Source organism: Amblyomma americanum, chromosome 2 (genome assembly GCF_052857255.1).
Source record: "Amblyomma americanum isolate KBUSLIRL-KWMA chromosome 2, ASM5285725v1, whole genome shotgun sequence".
Taxonomy (NCBI): Eukaryota; Metazoa; Arthropoda; class Arachnida; order Ixodida; family Ixodidae; genus Amblyomma; species Amblyomma americanum.
The window spans coordinates 49,072,642-49,090,580 of record NC_135498.1 but is presented as its reverse complement, the minus strand read 5'-3'; the positions used below and the strand labels follow the sequence as shown (position 1 = coordinate 49,090,580).

General features: G+C 47.5%; 1 protein-coding gene across 1 annotated transcript in view; it reads left to right on the top strand.

Annotated features, from left to right (window-relative positions):
* Positions 1-906: 906 nt before the first annotated feature.
* Positions 907-17,939, top strand: part of LOC144119681 (uncharacterized) — a 38,920-nt gene continuing 21,887 nt past the window's right edge. Inside the window, exons 1-2 of the mRNA XM_077652248.1 lie at positions 907-943; positions 4,408-4,434. Of these exons, the coding sequence (XP_077508374.1) occupies positions 907-943; positions 4,408-4,434 (64 nt within the window). The remainder of the gene's footprint in view (positions 944-4,407; positions 4,435-17,939) is intronic.

Here is a 17,939-nt window from a genome sequence, read left to right as displayed (position 1 = left end):
ACCTCGTCGAGAAACTGTTGCGTGTCAGACTGAAAGTGTGAATGACGTTATGTTGACACGGTTAATGCAGTGCTCGGTAAAAAGAGAGAGAAAAAAAATGTCATTCATGTTCAAAGGCACCGGTAGCTGAGCAAAATATTGTATGAGATTATGGCAGAAATGAAACTATCCTGCCCTGCCTAGACTGAATCCGGAAGAATGTGGAAAGAATGGATTTTACTGGCATACTCTTTGAATCAGGGAGGTGGCTGCAGCCACCCTGGTTAGCAAGTTTGTGACAAATTTGTTATTGCCCATTCTCCACGTGGCATAAGCACACAAAGAGAAAGCCTCGACTAGCATATGCCCTAACGTGACTAATTATTTCGTCGCGTAAAGCCACGCGCTCAGTTTTATCGTATTTTAGTCCATTTCTGTCGTGGTTCCGACATGTTTAGTTAAAATGACAGTCTGCGTTGAACTTCCGCACTATCGGATGTATTTTACAGCTCATTTACTTATCGATGCATGACCTGTGCATCGTACTTATTGATGCATGACTAGTGTTTGTGTAAGTCTTCGCAGTTTTAGAGATGAAATGAAAAAAACTTTATAGCCAACAAGGTCAGGCACGGTTGCGGGCAAAAAGAATGGAAAAAGCTCCTCAAAGGCAACTTTGCCAACCCTCAGGTACATGACAATAATTGTCGGAAAGTGGCTTATTCTTTTTATGTTACATTTTATTTGCTCTTACGTTCGATACAACGTGCTGTCTGACGTAAAAGTGCTTTTTCTTGAAAATTGTTGGGCTGCTATTGCGTCGACATTCCCCATAGGATTCCACATTGCATGGCCGCATTCCATATAGCATGACGGCGTGCATTGTGCTTTCTTTCGCATATATTTAGAAAAAATAAAAAAGCCACCATGTCTTATAGCCAGACAAGAGCTCTGAAGCCACATGGCATGCATGTTGAATAATGTAAGGCCAAACTACAACTTACGTTTTGTAGCTGATGGGGCCGTATTTCTTAGCGCTTTCTCACATCTGCCGGCGTTTCATCGATATCGTGCTCGTATCTTTTTTCCACAGCATCAGGATACATAAACTCGAATGCATCGATTAATAGCAAAGCTCTTGTTAAAAACACTACATATGATGCCTCTGAACCAACTACTGCCGGATCGAGCACATTATTCATTTCTCATCCCTTTATGCATTTCTCCAAGTCTGTGAGAGAGGCTTGAGAGTCTAGCGAGAGCGTATGTCACGGCACGTCAACAGTACGTTGTGAAGATCCTTCTAAGACGTATTGTCGTGTGAGACACATTGCATGTCCAGTGTGCTGTTTTTTTTTTTAATTTTATCTTCTCTGGTGCGAGCACCTGAGGTATGAACGTGATTTTTATAATGTTCCCTTCGAACTGCTTTCTTCACCGAGGCCTTATCGGCAGTTATCGCTGAAGGAAACAGTCGAGAAGCACGATCCTGCACCTACAAATTGCCAATAAAAAAGGCTCTTGCTGCTATGTTATTTATTATATGTATATGCACCTTCGTTAGCTTCTTGTTACCACATTGTTGCTGTATTCCGTATTTATTCTCCCAATCATAAACGATCGTAGTTTGTTTGCTGTCAGCTCTCCCGCTTGGTCCTGGTTAGATTGACCGATTGTCATTACGCAGCTGTAGCAATACCGTGCGTGCGCCTTCGTTAACCGGTATTGTAGGTTGAGTTTGTTTGTACGTAATTGGCTGTTCCGCATTGTTGATAAAAGGCTTCTCAAGAGCATTAATAAAAAAGAAAGATCTCATATTGCGGTACGCAATTGATACGTAATGCGATACCGGCCCTAATACTAATCTTTTGTTCTTTTTTTTGTCTTTCTTAAGAATACAATGCAGGTCTGAGTGCAATGCCAGATATAAGTTACTAGGTTAATTATTTTTGCAGAACACGTCTTCCGGGATGCTCTTTTCGTCACTGCCGTCTATGTACATAATGTTCAAAATTAAGCTTTCCAGATTTCTTAAAGTTAGGCTTTGATTAGTGAGTGAAAACCGCCACTGCACATAAGATATGCGGCCAGGAGGACAGAAAGCGAAATGATAATTGTAAGAAAATATATTAACGACCTTTTTAACCACTGCAGCTAGTGTGAATCTTTATACTGAAAACATAGAGGAAGTCGAATTTCTAGTCTACCCCATTTAGAATTCTTCTAGAGCACGCGTGTTTCGAGTTATTCGCCCCAAGGTTTCCACTGATTTCGCTTAATTACTCACGAAAGGTAGCAGCTCTAGACGCAAAACTCCTCCCGAGTGTGACGCAGCTCTTGCGACGGATTTTTTTCCGCCTTCGATAGACGAAAGTGAAACGGAAACAGTCATCAGCTTTACTCGCCGCTCTGCGCCGTTGGCAGACGAAACTGTGTTTCGGGACGATCCTCGCCGCCTTGCTTGAGCAGTTACTTGGATCGAGCTGAAAATATGGACGCAAATATCCCCGAACACAAGCGTGCAAAAAGAATTATTCCAAACCAAATTGCCTACGAATATCACTGCCTCATAGTTTCAAATATAAACATGCACGCTTGCTGGAGTCCCTAAAAAGTTCATTAATAGACAGCTTTAGCTGTGCGTACGCAACGGCTTAGCGTACGCAAGGAGTTTGCGGGGACGGTAGTGCGCATGCGCAGAACGCAAGCGCAAGCCCTGCGTCTTGCGTGCGTACGCTAGCCAGCGGACTTTGCGTTGCGGCGCTTGCGTACGTTGACGTTGACAAGATGGCGGCGCCCTGCTCGCCCGCTTCGGAATAAATACATGTCGCCGCTGGATTCTCCGGCGCAATGGCCCGTTCAAATGGTAGCGGTTCGCTTTTATTTCGCCTACTCTTGCCCACACGTAGCGCTATAAGCGATAGCTAGCCCCTGTTTTTATGATAACTTGGCGATTGTCAAGCTCCTAGGCCTAACCGAATGCAGTGTGTGTTCCTCGTAGCAACGACACCTGGAGAAGCAGTTTTCTAGCTTTTAGTCAGTTCTTACATTTTCTACGGTTTGCATAGTTTTTCTTCTTGGATCAAAAAAGACTTCCAATGCACTCACCCTAGTTATCAGTAATCACGGATGAAATGTTCTTCAACCGAGCGTTGATGTGCTTTGATGTCTTGTCACTAGATGGCGCTACCGTTTACGCGTTCGCTTGAGGGACGCTACTGCACGGCCAACTAAAACTATACTTCGGAGCGGGCAGCGTACCGTACGCAGCGCCGTAGCGCTTTGCGTACGCAAGCACTTTCGTACGCACAGCTAAAACTGTCTATTGAATTTCAGTTAATTGAGCGCCTGCCGACGACAAACATCCCTATTTTTTCGCCCCTGTAGCCGCATAACCTATGTACAGAAGCGGGTTTCACGCGTCAGTGCCTAAATTTAAAAAAATCTGTAAAGCTCAGTCTTGAGCGCCTATATACAGGGTGTGCTGCATTTATCTCTCGCTTTCTAAAAAATTTTCCTGCGCAAAATATTTGCCTGTTTGGGCTCAAGCACAGACCATAGTGTAGCTTATAATGGTCTTCGGTTTTCAATAAATAATTTAAACATCGTAACTTGCCTGAAGTATCGTGAATCGGCGAAAAAACTGTAGTCGTCCGCGCGGAGAATTTTCGTCCAGGCGAGCGGAGCAGCAGATTTGACAGGCTGCGCCATCTGGGGTACTCTGAGACCTACCCCAGGTCCGAGCAAGAATATTGGTTGCCAATGTTTAAAGATTTCAGACATATCTTCACCAGCGAAAGCACGAGACTGCAGGAGAAGAACACAGGGCAATGCTGGTCTAACAACTGAAGTTTAATCGAGAAACGGCCAACCTAGGACACCAGAAGACCTGGTGTCCTAGGTTGGCCGTTTCTCGATAAAACTTCAGTTGTTAGACCAGCGTTGTCCTGTGTTCTTCACCGGGTGTCTCGCGCTTTCGCTGGTGAAGATATGTCTGAAATACACCAACTAGCCCGCCTGGTTGCTTTGTTACAGTTTAAAATATTTATCGAAAAACGCAGACTACCATAAGCTACAATTTGGTCTGTGCTTCAGCAGAAATAGACCACTGGTATGCGAAGGAGAGCTTTTTACGACCCCTGCAGATAAATACGGAACACCCTGTATTTACGTCCATGTAATTCGAAACAGGATTTCACTGCTTGAAGAGTGCGACTGGCGCACTGCATACGAAATCCGTGTAGTCGAAAGCAACGCATAGCGTGCGCGGTCAGCAGAGCAGGCCGACATAACGTTTCCGCTTCCTGGTAGCGGCGTAGACGTGTGCACAGTTCTTACTAAAGAAAGCAGGGGGTGATTAAGGCTCGCGGGGCTTAGCCTTCGCTACACTTCGCTGTATATTAATCGCTCTTTTCTCACATCTTTCAGACTCCTTGTCCTTCTACTCATCGAAACGTAAGTCCTTCCAACTTTCTGAACGTTCCTCGCGCACGCGCGCTCGAGGTATCACGATGCCTCGCCCTTTGAAATTGGGGGGGAGGGGGGGGACAAAAGTGCCTTGTTATGTCCGATGTGAACAGAAACAGTTTAACTTAGTGCGCTGCGCTCTTTCGTGGCACATATCCGCGCTTGGAGAGGCTTCGAGATAGCGCATAAAATGTTGAAGCTACCCCGCACAGCTGCGCAAATCATTTTCATAATGCTCAACGGGTAAAAGGTGTCTGCCTATACACGAGGGTCGCACTGTATCTTGCTTCACAATTTGCGTATACACTGAAATAGAAGGTGTATCGAGTTCAGCTTGGGGGTTTCCCCTAAATACATTGGACTGGAGTGAAAGTCACAGCTGGCACCAGCCAGCCAGGGGCAGCTGGAGCTCTCAAAGTTGCTCACGAGTTTACGTTATGGAGATCTGGCCGGCACTTTCGACACCACGCGCTAGGCTATCACGGTTGCCGAAATCACAAACCGTTCTAACGCGCGAACAGCTTGAAGAGTTCGGCTCCCGATTTGATGGCGCCAGCTGAAGATGTGCTGCGCTGGCAGAAAATAATCTTGCTGGTGGGAAGCAATCATTACTGCACTGTTAGAAGTGGTGGAGTGCTAAAGAACGCCCTTCAGTGAGTAGACGCTCGTCCCTTATTTCACTCCTTCGCCCCATTCTTCTGAAGCCCGAGTGTAGCCATTCCCTATGCTGGGGCGGATCTACTCCTTCTGTTAGGAAGCTTCAGAAAAATAAAAATAAACATATCGCCGCCCAGCAGGGAATCAAACGCAGGGCTTGCTACCGCTCGACTGCGGCTTTCCTGTTTTTTTTTTTTCACCAAAAACAACTTTATTCACATACTTCTGTACAAGGGTGCTCCTCGGCTACAGTAGAGAACACAGAGTGCAAACCGCGTTAAGATCAGCTGGCAGGACTAGGCAGCGACACAAACATGATGAATTGAGTGTGCTGAACAAATGTTTAACGAGATAACGGGTAAGAGGGACAGAGAAAATCGCTTCGACACGTTGGACGCGAAACATTCTTTGCCCCTAGCGGCTGCTCTGGGAGGGGCTGCGGGCTATGGTGCCGACTTTAGCGGTGCCTGAACCGCTTCTGCTGCCGGGACGCATCGTTCAGATGCAGTGAATATGATCCAGAAAGGCAAAGTGCAGGTTTCGAAGAAAAAGAGTGACATAAAATTGTCCTTAGCGTCCCCTCAAGGAGGCGCTTACTAAGGCGAAGCATGCAAAACAACGCTCGCTATTTGTGTACATTGAGCTTATAACGTTCGAAAAACTTGGTGGGACACTATAGGGCGTGTCAGATTTAATGGGCCCCTCATCTGCTCAAGATCCTCAGAGTGCTCAGACAACTGCCACTCGCAGTATATACTGCTGCAGTAACAACCGTGACACTTTTCGCTCACGACGCTGACGGCGAAGACACCGATGCCGGATTCTAAGCAGAAAGCATGTCCCTTTGCAATGGAGGGGACAAGGGGCGGAATGGGTCATTCTCTGCCTTATATTCGTAGATCCCGGGGTGCCACTTCTGGCACAGCGGTGGGGTGCAGCAGCTAAGCGATGCGCCACAACACAGGCAGGTGGCCGTCTCAAACGCAGCCACCGGTGGGGCTTCGGCGTTCCAAGATTGCTCCTCCCTAGCAGCCTCTCGCGACCAATAATCAGTTTAACTGCCACGGTGGCGGGTGGCACCGTGGCATTTTTCGCTCACAGCGCCGACGTCAGCGTCGCATTTTCTGCCCAACGGGAGCCTTAACGTTCTCGCGTCACAATATCCGGTCTTGTATATGTGTTCGGAAAAGAACACGCCGAAGGAATGCTCGGTGTTCGCCCACGAGCGCTGCGTCGCCTTCGATCGGAGTGTACTCCGTCACCGGTGCAGGACAGGCTTAATCGGCGCTGACACGCTTGTGTACAAAACTGCGAGATAAAATCTCCAAAGCGGGCGCGGAGGGGGGGGGGGGGGGGGGGAGTCTGTGCGGGGTCCCGCGATGCAGGCAGCAGCCCAGCATGAGTCGGGCAGAGATTAGGCGAGCGTGTGGTCCCGCCGCCGTCGCGTTTATCACCGCGCACTGCGATAGGGCGGCAGAGGATACGGTCCAACCTTGGGCTGTCGTCTGTCGTTGCACGGAGCGAAAGGTATACACGGTCTCGCTCGTACCCAGCAATTCCGGACAAAAGAATTTTGGAATGGGTAAGAGTTTATAAACAAATCTTTTCATATATTGTAAAATCTCACACAATCAATATATCCGCAGATCTCCAGTCGGTAGGGTCGCAATTTTTTGCTGTTAACGTTTTTGCTCTAGCCGAAAGAGTTCCCCATTGGTTTTCTATGGCAGTCTTAACTGTTCTATGCGATCGATGGAAACACGTTAACAGAAAGATTTTGCTCCGCATCGGAAGAAGTGAACATTACCTTCAATGTTTTCGTAACAGTACCTTAGCCATTTTCTAGTATTCAAAAATTTTTGTCCAAGAATGTTGGACATGCAGCGCCCTGCGCTTCGCCGTTTTCCCTGCGATGTGCGCTGAACTTCGATGAATGCTCTTCTGTAAACTTGTCCTGTAAACTTGTCAGTTTGATTGGTGTTAAGCGGACAGCAGCAACCGACAAAAGCATTGCCGTCATTAATCCTGGCGCTGTTGAGACGTTCTGTCGAGCTTTCGTTTTATTCAGGAGTGCTACGGAAACAGGGCTGCGTGCAGGCGGTAATGTACCAGCGTGATGCAGAGCCTTAAAAGACCGTAAAGCGAATGCACCACACATTCCTGCGTGTAAAACAGTGCGCAGGTACAGCACGCGTAAAGTGCTTTTCAAATGCTCCACAGCTCCTGCGACTGGATGAATCCCGTTCTATTTTAGGAATTCTCGGTGCATTAAACGGATACTATGGCGGGAGCGAAAAATTTGGGGGCGTTCTTAACCGTGTTACATTGGGCAACCGTGGAGTTCGCCCTTGCGTACTTGTAATTCACGTGCAAGCTAGCAAGATTCGTAAAGCACATCTGGATATCACGCACTTTGCAAAGACGATGCTTGCTTGTATGGTTCTTCAACGCGCTCGAGAACCTCAATACAAAAGTGTTTTTTTTTTCTCTACTACCAAAGCTCAGCCGTGGCAGAGGTCGAACCTTCGAATTTGAGCGGAGCAGTTGAAAGCGCCCCTTACAAAAATTTCTTTAGAAAGTCTATAGATTGTCCATAGATTTCTTTCTATAAGGTCTGTAGACCCTCTATAGACAAACCCTAAAGACAGTCTATAGACAATGAATAGACAAAAAGAAATAACTATAGGAAGGCAATAGAATCTATAAGAAGTTTATAGACTGTATATAGACCATTTTTATAAGTGGCCACCACAGCCATTGAGCCACTGCTGCGAGTCGAAATTTCGTCGAAGTTCCCCGCTACCCTTTCTTGCAACCACAGCACCTTTCACAGCACCCAGCGAATCTTGTGCACAGTCCGCAGAGATCGGAACCCTTGTTAGACGCCTGCTTTGAACTAAAATGATTTATAATTTACTGACATGCATAATGGATGGCGAAAATCGGACAATAGCGTTCGTTGTAATGAAAATTATTTGAAAAAAAAAAGGCTGTGTAAAGTTGTGGTGATTCTAAAAATGGAGAATTTCTCCCTCTCTTTCTCTCTGTTCCATAATATCCATAAGCAGTATCCACAAGTTTCACATTCTGGCGTGGACGGCAGCGCTGCGTATACGCGGTGATGGATGCATTCTTCACAAGGGGCCCCATCGGCGCGTCGGCGATAGCATTCGCCTAACGTGCCTTTTGTATAGACGTCTGTCCTCAATCATTACTTTAATTACCTGACGAAACTCGACCACTCCGCGCGTTTCGCTTCCCTACAGACGGTGTTATATATATATATATATATATATATATATATATATATATATATATATATATATATATATATATATATATATATATATATATATATATATATATATATATATATATATATATATCCCTCAAAACTTTCCAGTCGCAGTGCGCAGCTTCCCTCTGTCATTCTTTCCTTTTCCTCTCCATACTAATTTTTTATTCTCCCTACGGAGCCGGGATCGGGAGAAACCGTCCCTGCAACTGCCTCTGTGCCCCCAATTTTTGACCGCTCGGGGAACATTACAGACGCGTTAACTGCTCCCCCACGCTTTCGTGCTCAACCGAAAAACACTATTTTTCCTCTTCTTCCCCTCCACATGAGAAGCATGCACAGCGCATGCACTTTTTTTTTCTGCTTGTCACTTTTTCGTTAACTCGGGTGTCCATATAGCGAGCGCGGTTAAGGGATGCCAAGCAGTATAGGCACCGGCTCCCGTCCCGACCCGCCTGTCAAGTAAGGGCCGAGCATTGGCGTGTTCAACCAACCCCGAAACACAGGCAACACCCCGGCGACACCGCGCACCCCATCTCGTTCCCCGGGGCCCCATGGGAAGGTCAGCAGGCGGGACAAGCCTCTCCCCGGGGACGTCGCCGGTGTCAAGCGCGATCAGGTCGGGCACGCACGCCTGCGTCCGGTAAACTCATCAGCGCCCCGAGGACGGCTCGGGTTTCGCGCTGCAGGAGGCGACCGTCTCCGCGATGCCTTGCCCCCCTTTGCCCATCCGGTGGGCTGCTCTTTGCACGGCCTGCTCCGCCCAGGTCCTTCTACGCTTAATTTTACGTTGGTTCAGTGCCTGAGATATCGCCGACGGAAACGCGCTGGGTCGAAGGCTGCTTGCGTAGCCTTGTTGCCACAATAGACACCAGTCGCCGACACCTTGTTGTCATGGGAGTGATGTGAAGCTGGAAAGCTGTCGCGGTGCGAGAGGGAACGTAGGCTGCAGTGGCCAAAAAGGGATGAGAGACATATTAACGGAGGCAGAAAGTTGGAACAAACGAATTCAAAGGACAAAATAACTGAGCGGCTGTAACGTGAAAAGAAGAAAGGATGGAAGGAAGAGAGGAAAGGGGGAGGAAGAAAAATAAGTGGTGAGTACAAGAGGTAGAAGAAAGGAAGGAAGGAATGAAGACGGAAACATAAATACAAAAATACTACGTAAGAAACGAACAACTACTGAAGGAAGGAAATGTCCGAAGGTCTCCAGTTGTATCCGTGTGCAGCATGACAAGACAAAAAGCGGCAGGAGGCTGATAATCCGGTCTTTGCGTGCCCAGATAGGGGCAGGGGCAATGACCACTATTAACGCGCAATTGTGACATCACGAAGTTAAAATCACGCTAAGTGGTCTGAGAGTCGCGTCCGGTTCTCGTTTTCGCCACTTGCCGAACTTTCACGGTGAAGCGGCTATAGTGGGATTTGCCGCGTATACTTTTTGCACCAGAATTTAAGCGGAAGTCTGACTTTTTTTTTTACCGGTAACAAAGCTTCAGTACCAGCCAGAAAAACTCGAAACACGATTCCAGCTAATTGATACAACACTACCTCGAAAATCAAATATGGTTTTGGAGAGTAACGTGTTGCCTTGGATCAAATATCACTCTTCTGTTTCACTGAAGCACTAAGCAGCAATTAGAGCAGTGGTGTAGTACATTTCGCAGATGACTTATGTTTCAACCGCAGCTAGTTAGAAGTCGGAAACGGTGGTGTACGGTATGCTATGGTATGGTATGGTATGCTATGAGTGGTAATAGTCGCGAAGCGGCGAGTTCTCGATCAATTTTGACCACCTGGGATTCTTTAACGTGCAGTGACGAAGCGCACGTCAAATGCATTTGTGCAGTTCGCCTCCATTGACATGCCGCAGCCAATTCCCCCAGGGCTAAGGCAGTAGGCGACAAAGGCAACAGAAAAGTGATTAAAGAGAATGGAAATAGGTTGGCGTGGGCGGTGGGCAGACGGGAGTGCCTGCAGTTTGTGGTTCTATAGTAGTAGAAAGAATTGCCTTCGGCCCAAGTTACGACTTACGTGCACATAGCGGATTATAAACGGCTACTTAGACGAGACCTTGCCGTAAAAAAAAACAAAAAAACATATGAAATCCTCCTTTCGTTGCTGCACGGAACGCCCGGCTGCTGCAGCGTGCAAGAGCTACGTGCTCTTTTATTTCTTTATAGTCCAATAAACAACAATAAAAGGTTGCACCGTTGGGGCTCTGTGTATTGCAGAAACACTGTCCACCGTGTATTCGCTGCAAGCTTTAATTGAAGTTTGAATCACACAGAACAGCAGGACCCCGCGACATGCACATCAACGTGACGAAACTGGTTAGCGTAGTGCACACTCACCTTCGCATCAGCGAGCCTCTCCGACGTTGCGGAAGGAGAGGAATACACGCAACAGATGAGGTCCGCTTGTTGAAGTGTCATCTGAGTTCGCGGAGGCGTTCTGCCGCCAGGAATTCAGCTACTGCCGGTACCCATTGGGCAACTAGTATTGCGTAAGTGGCGTGTATACAGGCGGTGCACGAGCCCCCTTGGCGTATACTCGGCGGTCTTCAAACAGAACGGGATTTTTCACAGCGCCCAACAGCAGTGAGGATCAATACAATGATTGCAGAAAATTAAACGAATAGGAGCAATAAGGCGGGGAAAGGGGAACACAAAATGTTTCTGTCAGTACTGCCCGTGCGGCCGACAACACCCGACATGCAAGCACACTGATGTTGAAGCCGCTTTTATTCCTTAATTAATGCTGCTTTTTATTCTTCTTGCAAAACCAAACACTGCGCAATGACGCCCAGTGTAATGGAGGGCTTTAGGTTAATTTCCACAGTTTGTAGTTCTTTAACGCGAACCTCAAGCTCGGTACTTGTGAGTTTTTGCATTTCGCCTCTCCTCAGATTACGAACGCCGCTACTGGAATGGGCTTGGTGTTGGTAGCGAACGCGATAGAACGAACCCACGGTGAACAGTATAGGCACTGAGCCACCATGTCAGGCACCGCTTGCATTGTTAAACGAGGAAGTTCTTATCAACAACATAAGAAATTTTCTTCGGTTCACAATTCTGGGAGGGTTATTGCAATTGATATACGGCCTCTTCCGGCATGTTATCGCGTTAAGGTAATTGGCAGGCATGGGCAGTATCGGAGATGCATGCATGTTCGATACTACATTTCGATGCACTCTGCATATCGGTTGGGCCTTTGCCCCTTTTCTTTTATTTTCAATTGGTTTTGCCTGCGGTAACCTCTGGTTCGGCGCGGGCTTCCTCTTACGCTTCTTTAAATTTTATGTATTTCTTGCGAGTTTTGCAATAATGGGTATTTTAGGTATAGCTTGCGAAAAACGAGAGTATCGGTATAATAATAATAATAATAATAATAATAATAATAATAATAATAATAATAATAATAATAATAATAATAATAATAATAATAATAATAATAATAATAATAATAATAATATAATAATAATAATTGGTTTTGGGGGGAAAGGAAATGGCGCAGTATCTGTCTCATATATCGTTGGACACCTGAACCGCGCCGTAAGGGAAGGGATAAAGGAGGGAGTGAAAGAAGAAAGAAAGAAAGAGGTGCCGTAGCGGAGGGCTCCGGAATATTTCGACCACCTGGGGATCTTTAACGTGCACTGACATCGCACAGCACACGGGCGCCTTAGCGTTTTGCCTGCATAAAAACGCAGTCGCCTCGGTCGGGTTCTTGGTATACTTGTGATATCTAAAATACATTTTCAGTATATCGTTTGATTTAACGATACTCGGTACTAAACAAGCATCTGCCGCAGATTTTGAAGCTGCTTGAGTCAGATTTTGCGCCGGCGGCGCTGGTGGCCGAGTGAAAAAAGGGAGAGGAAGAATAATTAGAGACGCCATTGGCTTTCATTCTTCTTATGTTCATTGTTTGGCAGGTAGGCACACTCTGTGACGGAAGGAATGAGGAGACAGGCTCATCGTTTGGTATAGATACAGCACACTTTGGCCCCTATGTTGGTTGCGGTGGTTGCCAACAGAAATGGTCTGCTTTCGCCACTGTGCCCAGTGCTCCGGTGCTTACAGAACATTTATTGCTTACTTCGTCAGCCCGATAAAGCCCACACACTCTTCCACACGTGTGTCAATGGTGTCATCAGCGCCAACAGCGTCAGGTGTATCATCTGACGCATTCCTTTCTTCTGGAGCAGCACACGCCATATAGTTCTCAAGAGGCGTTCGACAGAACTGAGTTTCTTAACTAAATCGCCAGGATACTCGAGTCGACGTGACTTTATGCTTCCGTCTTATACGTTGATAAAATGAACCTTCACAAAACCTTGAGGCGACACTGAAGCTCCGCCTTAAGTTTATGACGCGACAGCGTTAATGGGCCACTTCAGCGGCCTGGGATCTTCCTGGCGTATTACTTCGCAGACACTGCTGCATTCATAGAGCGCGGAGAGTCCTCATACCACACCTGGCGCACTGGCGCAGCGGTTAAGGCATGAGCCACAGCACCGGCAGGTGGCCGTTTCAAACGCAGGCACCGGTGGGGCTTGTAAGGAAGACCCAGGTTGCCCCCCTCGAGCAACTTCTCGATCCAGTCATTCATTTAACTGACGCCTGCCAAAATTAGCAGTTTGCTCACAGTCCGGGTGGCCGGATTGCCGCCTAGTTCACGTGACCTATGCAGCAGGTGGGCCAACTGCTTTTCCCCTCCGTAACGCCGACGCCGGATTTTCTCCACAACGAGAGCCTTAACGCTATCGCGTTAAAATAAAACGCGCCGTCTGCTCCTGTACAGGGGCTTTTTTTTTTTTTTCATTTGCTTCGCTTATAGTACGGACGCATCGCGGGGCTCTTTTGAGCCGGCGGTTTCAACAATTGGTGTAACTTAATACCGGTGACTAAAAGTAATATCTAATTAACGGAAATCAGGAAGATATCTCCTGCGTCATAAACACTTTCCGCCCGTTTATTTTTTGTTTTTTTTTCTTCTAACTTTTATCCGAGAACGTTCAACTTCAAACGCCTGTTAAGCACTGTAGTGGCGGAAGAAACCGTTCAGTGTCCCAAGCCTACAAAGCCTGCACCTTTCAGCACATAGTGAAGACAGAGGCAATCCGTTAAATGCTGCAGTAACAAACGAAAAGCAACAGAAAAAACATCAAGTTTATTCGTATGTAGTCGAGTGCTCACAGACAGGTCGTAAAACTTGAGCTTAAAAAAGGTTTTGCTAGGCTGCTTGTGGAAGTGACCGTTTCAACGTTACCATTAAGTTCTGAAGAAACTAGCTGCGCCACCAGAGGAGCTTATAGAAATCCCTGTGGCCGGATTTGTTTAAAGCCTTTTGTTCGAAAACAGTGCGCTATATCGTTAACAATAAAGATCCGTAAAATCACGAAAAGTTTTAAAATACTTGGCTGGTCATATTATCAGCGTTATTACACGTTTTTAGCATACCGGAGATGTGCTAGCGGAGGCGTATACCGGCTTACCGGACTCCTCTTGCGCATGCGGAGTGGCTCCCCCTCACCCCAACAACGCCTCTGCGCATGCGCGAGAGGTGTCCGGTAAGCCGGTATACGCCTCCGCTAGTACGTCCCCGGTATGCTAAAAACGTCTATTAATACTGGCGATTTCAGCGACGTATCGAAGTATCGACGATCCTGTATGGAGTGTCTGTATCGGAAATCAGTTTCGGTTCTGTATCTTGCATCGGTATCGGTAATACTATTTTCAATGGTATCGGGTATCGGTATCGAACTGACTTTTCTGAAGTGTAATGCGCTGCAAGAGCCGAGTGCAGAGCTGCTACGAGTCTCTCCGCTCGGTTGGCCGCAGAATCCAAAGCGAGCTCGCATGACGCCCCGAGGAAGCCGGCGCTGTCACCCGCTATATTCGCGCCGCGGCTTAAGAGGGACGCGATAAGGCGCCTTATCTTCGGCGGATCGTAAAAATGACACGCCAAAACGACACTGAAAAAGCACACAACTCACGTCGCACACGCGGCGCAGACAGCGAGAGTCCGCAGAGCCCGGGCGCATTCCCAACTTGTCTCGCACCGCGGGACCCAGTTCTCGGAAACGCCGCTAATTGCACTGCTTCGCTGCCCTCCTTGGCTGTACCCCCCCCCCCCCCCTGCCGAGCACTTTGTTTAACGAGTGTGTACACTGCCCCCCCTGCACTTTTCTCTCCTAGTCGGTTCGTTAATGGCAGCTCAAACAGGTCCTCTTTTTTATCCTCGGGCGGACTTCCGCCGAAAAAAAGAAAAGGAGAAAACGAGCTGCGCGAGGGCATTGCTCTGCCCCAGAGGTTTGGGCCCAAATTGCAATCGGGCAAACGTAAGTCGCGGACATTTGCCGCGCTGGTGTTCGCTTTCACGCAGCAGAGTACGGGAGAAAAAAGTGGGTGAAAGTGAACCTAGTGCGACTGTCGGGGTTGTATCGCTCGCGCCCCGTTACGATGTGCTGGGGCGGTTGTCGCCGGCTTCAGCCAAACAACACCAATTCCCTGACCATCTCATCTCGTCTGGAAAGTACCGAGGCGAGAGAGAGAGAGCAGTGTAATGAGAGGAGAGACGGAGAGGTCGGCCGGCGGATACATAACCCTGGCCTCATACTGCACACACGGGAAAGGAGAAGGGAAGGAAAGGGAAACGTAGACTGCACATCGAAGCTGACGTCATAATACTTTCCACGCACGAACTGGCTGATAGTCGTGTCTCGCAAATGCATAGCACTCGCGGCCCATGTCTTGCACATGACTTACACAGTATTGAGGTGTTAGTATATTGAAAAAGTGTTCAACTAGTGTTGCGACTGTAAGGGCTTACTTTTTTTTTTCTTTTGAGCTTCCCAAGTGCCGTATTTTCAAAGCGACTGTCATGAAGTTGCGCATCCTGACATGTAAATATGTTAATGGGAAACTGGGTAGTATTGTATTGAATGAGCAGCAGCCACTTAAAAAACGTTTGGCTTGAAACTGAATGACTCGAACAGCTGCCTGAAGGCTTCAAGCCCGGGATACTTGTACTCCTTCTCAGACCCGTTTCACATGCTGTGACTGGAGCGAAAATATCCGATGTAGTCGGTGAGGCCGCAGTGCGAATTTCGGTCACTGTTTTCACATGCGAGACCGAAACAACGAATTCGGTCGGAAGAACTGGCAAGGTTCCTTGATGTTTGCATAGGCAACCCATTATTAAACGCGACACAAACATCACGCAGAATGCGGTGATGATTTTATAACCGGCGTATTTTTAGATGCAAGACATTATTCCGTATGTTTTGATTAGAATAAACAGATTTGCTTCCGCCGCGACAACAGCTCCCACGTGATCGCACGTCGCGCGCCGTCTCGGCGCTCCCCAATGGTCAGTCGCAGAGCGAGCACACCGACGTTGCGACTGAATTCCAACCGGACGGAACTCGATCGCAAGCCGTCTGCGAGTAGACCGACGGCCCTCCCCAGTCGCAGACCGACGTAGTTCGCAGTGTCGCAGGCGAAAATCGCCTGCATGTGAAACGGGCCTCATTGGTATGAAAAAAAAAAAAGAAATTGCTGACCCCTATGGTTTCCCTACGTGTTTTCTGGTAATATGAATGTTTGAAAGGAACACTGATCACAAATTGGCCTGCTTCGATTGAATACGGCATTCTAATGACAAAGACGCTATACTTTAAATGAAAACGCATATTTTATGAGCTAGGAAAAGCCAAAATTTTTATGCAAGTGTCGCCGTCTCCGGTCGATTTCACAAATGAACTGCGATGTGTGGACTCAGTGTCAGCGCAGATCCCAGAGGTTAGGCTACATCGCTATTCGCCTCCAGACAGTGATGACGGAGTTCTCTGGGTAGGCAGTTTGAATCTAGCGGCGATAATTGTTGAAACTGCAATTTTTGTGGCAATAAATGCGTCCTTTAGTGCCGGCGAACGCCAATACAGCCGGAAAGAGTAATAGAATTTATTTTTGTCAAGAACAAAGATTGGATGAAGTTGTTCTCAGTGTCCCTTTAACGTCGCAGATAAGAAGGGCAACGTTCTGTCGCGCGAGCAAGATATCAGATCCACAACGAAGTTACTGCAGGACATTCTCCCGCATAAAAGCAGTCGTTGCTGGATGCTCATTCGTGATGGGCGCACAGTGCTGGGCAAAAGAACAGACACAAGGACGGCACAAAGCGCCACGCTGCCAAATTTATCGAGGGCTCGAGAACACGCACATATGAGCACATTCACAAAGCAGTTCATCATCCAATCTAACGGAACTTTGACAACGTACATTCCACAACTTATTTTAGAGCGACAGCTCTGTGACATGTCTGCCAAGGTCAACCTTGATGCGCGTTTGACCTTGAGGCCCCGGAGCGCAAGCAAACCACGTGACTCGCGTGAATAACCGGCTCCGCCGTTGTGATACCACGTGACAAGGAGAGGTTGCTACGTCGGCGGTTTCTCTCTCCTTCAGTTTCTCCGTGAGTGCGTCAACTCTCCGGCGTCGCCCTCAAGCCGCGTCCCATCATCCAGTCGATATAGCTCTCGCCGCCGAGAAGGTGTACTACCGCAGGGGACGAGAGCTAACCGAGCCGCTGAAACCGAGGAGCAACGAGAAGCCACGAAGCAGCCAAACAGAGCTTTCGCTCTGCGTAACTAGATTTAGAAGAGTTAAACATCAGCAATTTTTTTAGCCTCATACAGCGGCAAGGAAGCGCATTGCATACTGACTTTGTTTCTCACGGCTGAAAATCTCGCTACCTTTGTCAAGAAACTTGTCAAGAAAGAAACAAAGGCCGTTCCGAACCATGTATACTGAGAGGGTCTCAAGAATGTAAATCCCAAGAATTTTTTCATAACCGCTCGATGTTAAGGACCCGTTACAAACAGTGCAGTCTTACCGGGCTTGCAGTTTTCTGTGTACCAGCTAAGTCACAAGGGCTTTTTCTTTTGATGTGGGCGACTTTTACTCAATACCGCAAAAAAAAAAATGTTCCGCGAAGAGCAGAACAGAGGACAAATGGACTACTTTCCTACCAGAATGCCGTCACAGCCTTTAGAATTTATTATGAGGCCACATTTATCCCATTAGGATTGACTGAGGGATTGATAGATAGACTGAGTGACTGAATCATTCATTCATTCACTGAAACCTTTATTTCCCTCATATTTCTTTTCACGAGTAATCCTGCCCACCGAAACAGTGTGTGTGAACGGGTCGTTGCATGTCGCCGGTTTTTTGTGACATTTTCTTATCCAAGGCCGACTGTGCCGTTCAGCGAGAAGGTTTGTAAAGTTCCTTAGATACATTGGAGACTTCTTAATTGGTTTGGTTTGGTTTATGGGGGTTTAACGTCCCAAAGCGACTCAGGCTATGAGGGACGCCGTAGTGAAGGGCTCCGGAAATTTCGACCACCTGGGGTTCTTTAACGTGCACTGACATCGCACAGTACACGGGCCTCTAGAATTTCGCCTCCATCGAAATTCGACCACCGCGGCTGGGATCGAACCCGCGACTTCTTAATTACTTTAACAAAATAA